This window comes from Euprymna scolopes, chromosome 6 (genome assembly GCF_053919585.1).
Source record: "Euprymna scolopes isolate OS-2025 chromosome 6, ASM5391958v1, whole genome shotgun sequence".
NCBI classification, from domain to species: Eukaryota; Metazoa; Mollusca; class Cephalopoda; order Sepiida; family Sepiolidae; genus Euprymna; species Euprymna scolopes.
This window is the reverse complement of record NC_136487.1, coordinates 31,141,774-31,155,482: the sequence shown is the minus strand read 5'-3', so window position 1 is coordinate 31,155,482 and position 13,709 is coordinate 31,141,774. Positions and strand designations below refer to the sequence as shown.

The window sequence follows — 13,709 nt, the reverse complement described above, 5'->3', positions numbered from 1 at the left end:
CTATTCAAGCTTTTGTGTCAATTTTTGCAATTGTTTCAGAAGTGTCGATTGAAATTCAGAATTGTTTACGTAAATATTAAATTCTCTGGGTATCTTTTCAATACTTTCATCACTAAAGAGAATGGGATGTTTCAGCATGGCTGATTCGACGTGGTCGATTCAACAATGTGGCTGATTTGATGGAAGGACTATTTGGCGGCGACCATAATAGTCACATTTTTATAAAGATTTTATAACTTTTTTTTTTTTTTAAGTTAAGAAAAACAATATGAAAGGATATCACTTTAAAAAAAAAATCGTGTTTTTATAAAACTCTTCTGGCAATTAAAAAACTAATAATTGAGTATAACTTAGCACTTGTATCCGTTGTGCCATGATACATCCAAAAATGAGAACAGTAATTTGATTAATTCAAAATAAAGCACATTACCAATGCTCATCTCAAAATTCCAAAACATAATAACCCCCCAAAAAACAAAAACCAACAAAAAGACAAGAATCAAACTTGTTTCTTTGTATCTGTAATACAAACTACGTTTCAAGTATTAAGGAGACAATTTGTTATTAGATAAAATATTAAATATGGTGTTTATATTGATCAGCTCTCATGGCTGCCAATATTTGCTCAGTGAAATCCAAAAGACAAAATGAAACCGAGTTCCTGAAACCGAAAAAAAAAAAAAAATTTAAAAAAACAAAGAAACATTTTTTTTTACTAATATATATATTTATTTACCAATGTATTTTTTTAAATAATTTGTTAATTTAATGTTTTGGTTTGTTTTTTTTACTTTGTCTTTTAACACAAAACTTATCTTTTGTATATTTTTAAAAAAGCAATGAATTTAACACCTTCTAACAAAGTGACTGATAAAATATAACATAGAAAATAATCTCATCAGAAAATTATGCAATCTCAATTTGATAATAAAATTATTTTACTGCAAATAAGTAAATTTATTTGATTTAGAAAATTCTTGTTACATAATTGTAAAAAAAAGAAAATATAAGAAAAGAATGTAACTCTTCTTGGGTTTGCTTACCTTTAGTCTCTCATAGGGTTTCGACGAAGTAAGAGTTCGCCTGGAATTGATTTTTCCTGTGTTGGCCATTTCAAAACGACCACGGACACTTCGGATAAATCTGCCTAACAATATTAAAAAAAAACAACTACTAATCTGCAAGTTTTAAGCCACTAAATATTGCGATAATAAAACCTTTATATATATATAGGCATGTACATCTATGATTATATATCCTTAGTATATACTTTGTGGATCTTGCTTATTTTCGTGCACACTGGATGACAGATGAACGATAAATGGGCAGAACCAATAAAAAAACAAATGGATGACGTCATAAAGAGGACATCTCCAAAACCAGTATCTCCGTTTATGACGAAAGTTAACCTCTATGACGTCATAAGGCATCTTTGCCATCATTAGTAGAAAGGATGACGTCGAAAAGGGAAACTACCCCTTCTGTTAAAATGGTATAAAGGCGATTTATTGCAGATTGCCTGAGGTGCCCCTATCAAGGAAAGGCGATGGGTCTGTTCATGACTCTCAGAACTTGTTTATACAAGTGTCCATCATCCGTTTAATGTCTTGAATAATCGTGAAGTATTAAGACCAAGATATTCGTGAATATTGAATAATCGTGAAGTATTAAGACCAAGATATTCAAGATATTCTTCAAGTAAATAACAACAAAAATGGGAAATCAAAGGGGTATAATTCTTAATAACAGCAACAAATTACAGAGTAACTTTCCTTATACTGTCTTTTGCTTTAAATCAAATATATTCTTTTAATAAACAACGGGCACGGAGACCCGAAATTGCCTGGAATTGATCAATGAATGTTTTACACTCCTATATTTTTAGTGCCATCAAAATCAGTGAAATCGTTCATTTTACAATCAAATCGATTGATTGCCTGCTCTAGTTGCAGGCCCATCGTCGTGCACAAGAAAGAAGCTTCACATGCCTCTTCGCAGTGACTTAGTCCACAAGACATTGTAGTCTACATTGCACTGTAGAGAACCTACTGTTGATTTTATATGCCAGCCCTTTCTGCATGTGTGATGATAAAACTTCTCAAATGCACTTGCAATGTTAGGCTGTATAAAGTGTTAACTTTGATCCAAATCGCCTGTTCCTTCTTTCATCGGATTATTTCGATTATCGATATTTATCAAAGATATTCCGATACAAAACCTATCTAAGAAAACTGCCAGATAGATAAAGTACATTAATGTGAAATTTCATAAAAACCAGCACAGCCGTTGCGGAATCTATGGGGAAAGAACACACACACACACACACACACACACACACACACACACACACACACACACACAGAAATTGCTAAATTTGGAAAGGAATGATCTTGCACTCAATACTCTCATTTAGACAAAAAAAAACGAAAAAACTTACGATTAATGGTAACAAAAAATTCCTAACATTAATTGCTACATATATCTTATTTATTATTGGGAAACTTTAAAAATGGCGTGTGGTAGAAGGGAGTAGTTGCTCTGTTGTTGTTGTTGTTGTTGTTGTTGTTGTTGTTGTTGTTTGTTTGTTTGTTTGTTTGTTTGTTTGTTTTTTTGTTTTTTTGTTTTTTTTCTTTCTTTTGTTTCTTCTATTATTATTATTATTATTATGGTAAATTTTTACCACATCCCCCACTGTAAACATCCCAACCCCGCTATGTTAAGAACGGCTTCCCAGGTTGGGGTGTGTGTGTTTATTACGAAAGTCGTTCTTAACATGTATTGGTTGAGGGTTTTTATGCTACGCTGACGCAGATCGTAAAAAGTACCGTTATTATTATTATTATTATTATTATTATTATTATTATTATTATTATTATTATTATTATTGATTGTGTTCTCATTGGCCTTTTCAGAACAGTTTGCTTAAAACACTGGAAGATACAAAAGTGTCATGATATTTTTCTTTTTTTTTTTCTTTTTGCACAAATGTTGGTCTATTGTATCAGTGAAAATTATATTATTTCTATTATTACGAAGATAATTTAATGAAAAAGTAATTGAAAAATTAAAACAATATTAGATAATTTTATGAAACTTTAAGAAAATGAACATTCAAATCAAGAAAAAAGAATACTCATTGTAAAGTAAGTTTCATGAATAAATATTTTTTGATTAACAAACAACTGATAGCAAACACATTTTAAAAACATTTTTTTTCTGTGATTTTTTTAGTATTATATACATAATTTATTAACTTTGATATTGGTTGCTGAAGCAGTAGCAGTGTCAGAAACCGATCTTAACAATACGTGGAAAAATTAAATAATTCGACCTCCTATCTTTACAAGCTTATAATTACTTGAAAAATGTAATTCAAACCCTAATTTTTTTTCATTAAAGGAGCAAAGAACAAATTAAAAACAATAATAGGTTTAATAGCAAATTATGCAATATTTTTGTTTTTAAATCGGGTTTCTTTAAAAAAGATTTAAAGAAAATCAACGAAAATTTATATACTTCGGTTATAAAAAATCGATATAAAGTCGAAAAAATCACTTACCTATAAAAAATACTATTGAATTTTTAGTTCCATTCTTCATTGTTCAGAATTTATCCATATTTATATTTTAAATTCCATCATTTTTTAAATAAAAGAATTTTTTAAACGACTGTTTGAAAAAAGCGTGATTACGCAAGCATTTTTATGTCTTTATCAAAAAACCGGTAGTAGCCATTTGTCCTTGTTTAGAACTACGGATGGACAGACAGTAGTAAAAACCACAAGTTCGCGTTAACCATATAGCCTTTTACCTGAAGAAATATGTGTTCCCATTGTTTAAAAATAGTCAAATTTTTCTCATAAGTTTTTGCCTTAAAAAAAATACTCAAAGAATTTTTTTTCTTTTCTCAAAGAAATGCATAAATTTTCGATATATTATATTCTCATTCTTCTTTATCGAGTGATTTTTTTTAATATCTAAAAAAGAAAACATTGAATGAAATAGAAAGAATTGTCGTCAGCATCCATTACTTACTGGACAATATAAGCAGAACTGTCAGGAATAACACGATGTTACGGGACCACTGATTGGTCTTGTCGCTAATGAGACAAGATCGGGGATTGGCCGCTAAAAGGCCTCCCCGACCAAACCCTTTTTTTGCTTTCAGCGGGAAATCTGAATTTCCCGGGCTTCAAAAAATTCCTAGCTGAAGACAGTCGTGAAAAAAGACAGCAGAAAATGGCCTGGTAGTCGTATTCTTCGACAGGATTGACTAAAACCACTCCAAGTCTCCCAGAGCCTAAATGCAACGACTGTACATTAATCTCATCAAGGGATTATGAACTACTCGGCCCATGCCAGCAAAATAAGACCAACTAATTTTGCAACAGACCTACCTATGGCAGTCAACTTTTTCTTCAAGACCACGGTAAGTTCTGTTTCATTTTGTTACGTCTGACACTGGGCCTATTTTCAGGCTATGAGAGAGTTTTCTCACATAGCATTTTGCAAAATTAGTTGTTTTAATGATTCCTAGTACCTTCTAATTCAATAACAAAAAAAAATAGTACCTTCTAATTCAATAACAAAAAAATATTATTAGCTGAGTACGATAATTCGTTTGTTGCCTTTGGTTAATTAATAGGCTGCTTCTTGGTTTAACTAACATTTTTAAAACAAAGAGGAATCATTAATTCGAAGTATATATATATATAAGTAAAAAAAAAAACAAATTAAATTAATAGTAAGATAAGATATTTTCTTCTATTTTTATGTGTTTCTTCCATGTTATGATAAATTTCTTAGTTTCGGTGGTTGTAAAAAAAAAATTTACTTTTGGTTTCGGTCTAGAAGGATTCCTCCTTTTCTAATTTAAACATTGTGTTCTACCACTATTTGTTCGTAAATTTGACATTATTATTTATCCGTAAAAAAAAGGGAGTTTTGTTTTTTGGTTTCGGTCTAGAAGGATTCTCCCTTTCCAAAATGTCTCCGTCTCGCAAGGAGCTTGAGGCCAGCCTGGCGGCTAAGAGAGTCAGGATAACTACTACGGTAGAGAGACTTACCCATGACGCTTCTCCTAGACTAATAGCCTGTAGTGTTTCTGACGTAAAAAGATGGCTGCTAGACTGTGAAAGTCTAGTCGACCAAATTATGACTAAATGTCTCGCTGAGGAACGAGCTGAGATATGTGACGAAGACCACGCGTTTACTGTCTCGGTTCGTGAAACGCTTCTGGAATTCGAAGCACCAACAATGAAAGGAGATGGGAAGAAAGGGAAATCCCCTATAATTAAGTTGGAGGTAGATTGTCCGACATTCGTGGATAACCCTCCAGGGAATAAATTCTCTTTTAGAACTTTTCTGAAGAGATTCGAATTTTATACATCGTCGTTGGACGATGATTCTGATAAGCTTCTGTTGTTAAAAACGAAGCTAGGCGGAAAAGCTTTCGAGATGGTGTCCGAACTTGATATCAAGCCGGAAAACTATCTGAAAGCTATAAATATTTTAAGGGAAAAATTCTACAACCCTGCCGATATAAAAAATAAAATTTTTGAAGAAATGCTTTCTTCCACAGATACTATAGGGGACCCTTCTCTTCTAAGGAACTATATTGATAGAGTCAAGGCCGACCTGGTCGAGCTGGACAACTCCTTCAAGGGAGATTTTTTTGTAGACGGCTCGGTTTCAGGCGAGCTTGTCGCTCACATTGTGTTAAAACGAATTCCTAACGGGATGTGTAAACAATTAATGTCCCGAGCCAGGACAAGGTACCCTTCCCTTAAAACAATAATGGAAGTTATCCCCGAAATTCTGGAGATTGACATGGCGACGCCAGCCTGGAAAGGGCGCGAAATTGGCCCGCCAAAACCGTCCGCCATTTTGTCCAACAGGCGACAGGGAGAAAACGCAAATTCTTTAAAGAATTCCTTTCAATCTCGGAAGGAATTAAAACCTGAAAAACCCTCTCCCCCAAGCAACAATTATTATAGGTCGTGCAAGTTGTGCGATAAAACTGACCATAGCGCTAGGGACTGTACGACTTATAAGACCTTTGATGTTAGACTTGAGAGAGCGGGAGCATTAAATTTATGCACCAAATGTTTGGGCTCACATAAGGAAGCTAAATGTCCAGGCATAAAAGGTTTTCCTTATGCATGTGGTTCCTGTGGGTTAAGGTCCCATTTTTCAGCGATGTGCCCAAAGTCGCCCAAACCTTTCGTCGGGAAAACGATTCTGGCAGAACATGGCAGCTGCATATTTCCTGTGATAAGGGTCTCATTAAAGAGAGAACAACGTCCTGTGTCTTTTAACTGCCTCGTCGATACTGGCAGCCAAAAATCCTTTTTCTCTAATGCAATTTTGAGGAAATTATGCTCTCGGGAGAATCTAACCCCTAATTCTGTAGTTATGCCCATTAATACCTTTATTGGTACAAAAACCCTAGACCTCTACGAACTTGGGGTGTCAGTGAAAATAGGGGCGCAAAAGCCCTTTTTCCATGCTGGACTATTTACGGATAGTTTAAATTTAAAATTTAACGTGTCACAGTTTAATGAAGTGACAACCAATATAAAAGAGGCAGGATCCTAATCAGTCAACTGTGGAGGAACAATTTATCCTGGGACCAAGAAATCCCAGAAAATTTCGCCGATGCTTGGCAGAATCTCGCTGGTGAGTTGAACGATTTGAGTGGGATTGAGTTTCCAAGGAATGCCTTGGTGAATGACGTTCCTACTGATTTCTTATGCTTTTGCGATTCTTCCAAACTTGCGTACGGATTTTCGCTGTATGCCAAGCAGGGGTCGCAGTGTCACCTTGTATTCGCAAAGGGAAAGGTGGCTCCTCTTAAGAAAAAAACCCTACCCATTCTGGAACTTATGGCAATTTATCTTGCTTTTAGGGTCGTCCCTAATGTGTTAAGGGCCTTGCAGCCTGTCGACGTCCGTAATTTGTTTGTAGTCTCTGATGCCCAGGTGGCATTGTCTTGGGTGCTGAACGGTAGGGGTACAAAGAAAAATCTCTTTGTGGAAAACCGAATTTTGGACATTAAGAGGATGTTGGAAGCTATCCAAAATGATTTTGGTATCTTACCTCAATTTAAATATGTCCCTTCTGCTGAAAACCCGGCAGATTTGTTAACCAGGGGTCTTTCCTCTGCTAAGTTCCGGCAATTTTTCGATTTGTGGGTTCATGGCCCTGATTGGGCAAATCGAAGTGCTGTTGATTGGCCAATAACTCCGTTACCGTGTCTGAATGACACTAATAAAAAGATTGTCTCTTGCTTTCTTTCCAATGAGGCTACTTCGGAAGAGAATATTCTTCCGTTTAATATTTCAAAATTTTCTTCCTTGACGAAGACAATCGGTGTGCTGGAGAAGGTTTTGCGGTTTGTCGATAAATTGAAACATAGACAAACCGATACTGTTAAAAGGGCAAAGTTTTTGCTTTTCTCTAGTATGCAGAGGAAAGAATTCCCCTGCGAATTAAATTACTTAAGGGAACCTGCTGGTAAAACTATACCGCCAAGAGTAAGTGCCCTTGGATTATTCTTGGATAATGAAGGATTGCTGCGCGCTACAGGTCGTATACAAAGTTCTGATATTCACCCATATCAAGTCAAACACCCCATCATCTTAGGTAAATATCATGATTTGACTCGACTAGTGGTTCAGGAGGCACACTGGAATTGCAGTCATCTCGGAGTTAGCTCAACCCTAACCAAGTTAAGACTAATGGGGTTTTGGATCCCTCAAGGGAGACAATCAGTGAAGGGCGTCCTCCGCCATTGCATGACATGCAAAAAAATAAATTCTCTGCCTTGTCAGACCCCTTCGGGTTCTCAACTACCAGCCCACCGGACAAATTTTGTTCGCCCATTCAACCAAGTTGGTGTTGACTTTTCTGGCCATTTTTGGATAAAGGGGAACAATGAGGATACCAAAATGTATCTCTTGTTGTTTACCTGTATGAGTCTCAGGGCTGTACATCTTGAACTGTTGCCTGACATGAGCACACGTTCTTTTCTACTGGCATTTGTCAGGTTTACTAACCTATTTGGTGTCCCTTCCTACGTTTATTCTGATAATGCCAAAACCTTCTTGGCTGCTGGTATCTCGTTGTCAGAAGTATTCATTTCTGATGAGTTCAAGGAACAATTCAGATCAACTTCAATTAGACATGTTACCATCCCTCTTTATTCCGCATGGCATGGAGGCACATGGGAGCGGATGATACAAACCGTGAAACGGTGTTTCCACAAATTAATTGGTAGGAGGAAGATCGAATATTTCAACTTCCTAACTATTGTTTCTGACGTAGAGAAGGCCATTAATGACAGACCCCTCACCTACGTTGACTCTGCGGAAAGGGGATTGGAAACTTTGACCCCTAATCATTTTCTGCAAACGGGCTATAGCCCACGCTTGATATTGGGAAACATGGAGGTCGATGATCTCTGTCCTGACACCCCGAGTAGGGTGCAATTGTTAAACTCTCTGCAGCTGAGAGATGAATTTGTTGAAAAATTCCGCAAAATTTGGTACAACGAATATCTTCTCTCCTTAAGGGAGGGAGATAGAGAGATGATCAGTCAAGTTACTGAAAGGATTTCAGTCGGTGACGTTGTTTTGATTAAAACACCCAACAAACCTAGACCTTTCTGGAGTCTTGGTAAGGTGCTCAACCTCATCTACGGAAACGATGGAAAGGCTCGTTCTGCTCGCATATTAAGGGATGGGTGTGAACAAATCCACTCCCTAAAACATTTGTTCCCTTTGGAAATGAAGGATAATCCTGAATCCTCTTCGTCACAGTTTGTGGAGGAGGGAGGCCCCTTCTTCTGCCCAACTTGTTCCATTGAGAATGATGGATCATCTCCAATGGTATGTTGCGATAAGTGCAACAAATGGTATCATTTTAACTGCGTCGGAGTTAATGAACAAGATACCACCGGAATTTGGTTTTGTCCAAATTGTTCGGAAAACATGTTATGTTAGGTTGGGTTAAGTTCCCCATTGTAGCAATTAAAGATGAATTGTCTACTGACTTATGTTATTATAGTTTTTCCTTTTAGTTGTTAATTATTGATACTGTTGATTTGGTTAAAACTGTTAGCTGAAACTTTACTCATTTCTGTGGTAGAAACACATAATACTTATCCTTAGGGATTAGCCTCATTTGTTCAATAGAAATCAAACATAAAACAATCTGTTTCATTTTAATAACTTAAAAAAAAAAAAAGTAATCGATTACCGATTACTTTTTTCTTGCCCCCTTGGGAGTGTGTCAGGAATAACACGATGTTACGGGACCACTGATTGGTCTTGTCGCTAATGAGACAAGATCGGGGATTGGCCGCTAAAGGGCCTCCCCGACCAAACCCTTTTTTTGCTTTCAGCGGGAAATCTGAATTTCCCGGGCTTCAAAAAATTCCTAGCTGAAGACAGTCGTGAAAAAAGACAGCAGAAAATGGCCTGGTAGTCGTATTCTTCGACAGGATTGACTAAAACCACTCCAAGTCTCCCAGAGCCTAAATGCAACGACTGTACATTAATCTCATCAAGGGATTATGAACTACTCGGCCCATGCCAGCAAAATAAGACCAACTAATTTTGCAACAGACCTACCTATGGCAGTCAACTTTTTCTTCAAGACCACGGTAAGTTCTGTTTCATTTTGTTACGTCTGACACTGGGCCTATTTTCAGGCTATGAGAGAGTTTTCTCACAGAACATAGGCTTCCAATAAAAAAAAAATAGACGTGATATCGAAAACTTTGGTACGTAAATATATTATTAAAATTTTAATAGACATTTGAAAATGGGTGGGCTGAATTTTAAAAATAAAACTTTTCTCTAAAATATTTTATTCGGTTTATTGGAAAGAGCATAAAATTTCACATTGACCCTGAAAATATCTTAAAAATTTAACCAATAGAAAAATTTCGAAAGATTTTTAAATTTTAAAAATTGAAAAAGAATTTACTCGTCAAATTCAATTGATTTCATTACGTTTAAAAAAACAAAACTGGCTTCATGAAGGCGCGCCGCTGCACTTTGTAAACACTGATTAAAAAAATATATATATTTCCATTATTTTTTAAACAACTTTAATAATTTATCTTGGAAGTATATTCCATAAAGAAAATAAACAACCCACTTTTAAAAGAGAAGTTAGGAGTTGTTATATTTTATTTGCAGTTTCGTGTTAGGGGTGTCAAAAATTTCCCCCAAAATTCATATACACCTAATGAAGCAAGTGAAGCGAAGCACTGAAGCAGCAACATATTTTCGTCTGCTGCTGCTTTCAAACAAACATTCACAGCTTTTAACAACTAAAATTCATCGAAATATTTTTAAAATAAGACTATCGATTACAAAGTTTAAGACGTAAAATAAACTAACGAATTTATTTGTTGGTGTTTGTGTAAGAGGGCAGGAAACATACAACTAAGATTTAAATAATAAAGAGAACAAATCTAAGAGGCACAACTCTTAATAGCAACTATTAATTCTAAAGTTACTTCCCTTGAACTGTTATTAATTTTTCATCGAATACCTTTTTCAATTTGTCATAGAAACAATTCTGAAGTAAAACACCAAGTAATAGAATATAAATATACAAAATAAAACAACTTTGAAAATTAAGCATTTCTTAAAAAGTGTATTGTTGTCTTATGCTTTTAATAATTCGTAGAAATGCGTGTCCTTTCTCACGCCGTCTCCACAACTCTTCCATTAGATGGGAATCTAACAAATTTTCATTAGTCGCTACCATCCTCATATTCCTTTTCACATGTGACCAGAATCCCTCCACAGTTTATTAAATATTAATTAGATATTTTTTAATTTTAAAACTTTAATAATTTTTATTTTTATTTTAAAACTAATAATTCGTAATATTCGTGATTTGACAGCGTAAAATACTCATGTGACCCTTCTAGAGTTGTCGAACTTTGTCGGGACTTAACTGCAAGACTGCCAAATTGTCATACTAAGGGAAATAACAGATGATTATAGAATGTCGAAACCCATTTCGGAACTCCTTACTCTTTTAACTCCCAAAGTTTCGTCTGCTAAAATTTTAATCACGTGATTACGGTGTAGCATCAATAAAATAAACCATTAATTCAAGTGCCGCTTGTTATGGATTTAGCTGAATACGATATTAAAAATCACTTTATTGGTACTTATGCACTTATGTTCCCAGGCTGGCGGGTGTTTTGTAACTATTCTGTACTTTCACCTAGCAATTTAATAAGCAAAAAGACATCGTAAAATTTGAAGGACCGTTTGGATACATTGATTTAAATTTAAAGTGGTGTGTAATTATTAAAAAAGAAATTCAGTTGCTGTAGTGAAGTAGAAAAAAAATTTTTTTTTAAATATATAAGACACAGCTGTTCCTTCCAAAATGTCGAGCTCTTCAACGTCCAAAAATAATTCACTGTCACAAAAAGAATTCGCCGTCACTTCTTCCAACCGTCGTTTCACTCTCTGCACTTTACGCACCTGCTTTAAAAAAGTACCGTTTATATGCTGCCCATTTCTCCACTTATGTAAATTGACTATCAACCAGAGCCATCTAGTTTTCCATTTCTCCAAACAGCCAATTTGCAAAGAGGGACAACTCAAACCACACAGAGCCATCTAGTTTTCCATTTCTCCAAACAGCCAATTTGCAAAGGGGACAACTCAAATCACACGCCCCCTTGATCTACACGATCATCACATGTCAACCCATCACGTAGGCGCTCGACCAACATGGCGGCCGTCTCTCTCGCTGCGATCTCTGCGGAGTCTCTTTGTGAACGTCGCTACTTGGCTCGACGTCGCTGTCTTCCTCTGATGACACCACTACCGGCCGCCATCAAGGATGTGTCGAGGGATGCCGTCGATAGATACATTGTTCGGGGACTGGACACTTGTACCAATGCCCCTCCCCCAGCGTGTGGTACAGCGAGCATCAGGCGGTTTGATCCACACTTCCTCTCCCACTCGCACAGTCGCTCGCTTCTCGCCTTCCTCCGCGGGTACCTGTGCAGTTCGGGGACGCCGCCACTCGTACATGAAGACTGCCCTCTGTGGCACTGAATCCACTTTTTGCCCTGACTTTGGAGCCATATTATACCAGAAGACAGCTTCTGGCAGCGAAATCTGGCCCCTTTCACCTATAGCCTTAATGGTCCTGTGATGCCGCTCCACAATTCCGTTTCTGCCTGGTCTATATGCAGCCCTGAAATAGCGCCGCACTCCCCACTATTCCAACACATTCTCCATGGCAGCTGAGCGAAAGGCAGTCCATTAGCACTTCCGTCACTGGATCCCTCTCCAAAAACACCTCTTCCAAGACCTTTGCAATTTCACCTGCATTTTCCTCCTTGATTTCCCTCCACATGGCTACTCTTCCTGGTCCACAGTCGACCATTGACAGATACGGTCTCTGTCGATAGTGCGTTACATCTATTGGCAACCTGCTCCAGTTCTCTGCCACCTGAACCTCACCAGCTTCGTGTCTACTCGGCACAGGGTCGATTGACTGACACCGGCTGCATCTCTCAACCACTGTCCTAACGGCCTCCTTTGTGATTCTGGAGTCCACCTTCCTGGCCAAGAACAAGGTTCTATCCACTCCAAAATGTTCTTCGCTGAAGGAACGATAGTGACCCTAAGTTGAAGATCAAATTCCCTAATCAGCTCCCTTAACATCATCAATCGACGCTTTACTAGCATCTCGGCAGTGCCTTTCGTCTTCACCCTACTTTTTCCTGTAGCTTCGGACTGGATCCAAGAGAACACAGTGGCTGAGTCGGTCCTCACCTCAACATTCTGTAACCCCCATTTCAAGGCTAAGTTGATGTCCTTCATAACCGCATTCAGTTCCGCCACATTTCTGTGAGCCACGTCGTCCTTCTTCCGCAACCAAGCAACATCTTCTGTAGTAACATCACCTATCTCCAAGGTGACCGCCACTGCTATACAGCTTGCATCACACCACACAACACCTTCTGAACTGTTGGGTACATGCCAAACACCTCTCACTGGATCCTCCCTCTTCACCTCTTCAATAATCTCTCTCATAATGTCCACAGACTCTTTATCAACTCCATCCTCCCACTTCGCTCCACTAGCTAGCCTTTTGATATAACTACATGCAGTCCGTAGCCATCCTGCAATAGGGTAATGGCCCACCAGTCTTCTGCATATTGAGAAGAGTTCTCGCCTGCTCAATTTTTCCGACACCTCCGGGATCTCATTTCCCCTCCGGAACACTAACCGTCCTACCTGGTCCTTTCTTAGTTGGAGCCCTAACACAGCTCCTCCCTTCAACGATTCCGGGCGTTTTGCAATTAGCCCAAAGCTGCTGAGGTGTTTTACTACGTCCTCCGCAGTTGTTACCGTCTCATCCACCAAAATATCATCAATGTAGGAACTGGTGACTCTTCTGACTACGTCCTCCTTGCTTAGCACCGTTTTGAGGATCGCTGCCATGATTTCTGGTGCAGAATTCAGGCCAAAACCCAACCTAGTCAGGCAGTATGTTTGGCCCTTGTATCTGACCAGCTGGTATTTCCAGAATTCCTGTGAAATGTGGATCTGTAGGTATGCAGATTTTAAATCCACAATCGTCGCAGCCTTCTGAATCTGCCTCCACTCTCGCATGGTCTCTCCGCACACGTCCATCACATCGCCTCCCGTGTGACAT

General features: G+C 37.6%; 3 protein-coding genes across 3 annotated transcripts in view; 2 read left to right on the top strand and 1 right to left on the bottom strand.

Moving 5' to 3' along the window:
• The window catches only part of LOC145278138 (uncharacterized), a 20,453-nt gene extending 15,384 nt beyond the window's left edge, over positions 1 to 5,069 (bottom strand). Inside the window, exons 1-2 of the mRNA XM_080130419.1 lie at positions 5,066 to 5,069; positions 1,044 to 1,147 (exon numbers count right to left, since the gene is read on the bottom strand). Coding sequence (XP_079986545.1) covers positions 1,044 to 1,147; positions 5,066 to 5,069 — 108 coding nt within the window. The remainder of the gene's footprint in view (positions 1 to 1,043; positions 1,148 to 5,065) is intronic.
• Positions 5,070 to 5,153: 84 nt separating this feature from the next.
• LOC145278137 (uncharacterized) lies at positions 5,154 to 6,596 on the top strand. The gene has a single exon (XM_080130418.1). The coding sequence runs from the start codon at positions 5,154 to 5,156 to the stop codon at positions 6,594 to 6,596; it is 1,443 nt and encodes a 480-aa protein (XP_079986544.1).
• A 287-nt stretch (positions 6,597 to 6,883) lies between these two features.
• LOC145278136 (uncharacterized) lies at positions 6,884 to 9,001 on the top strand. The gene has a single exon (XM_080130417.1). It carries the CDS (start codon positions 6,884 to 6,886, stop codon positions 8,999 to 9,001), a length of 2,118 nt encoding a protein of 705 aa, XP_079986543.1.
• Positions 9,002 to 13,709: the final 4,708 nt, after the last annotated feature.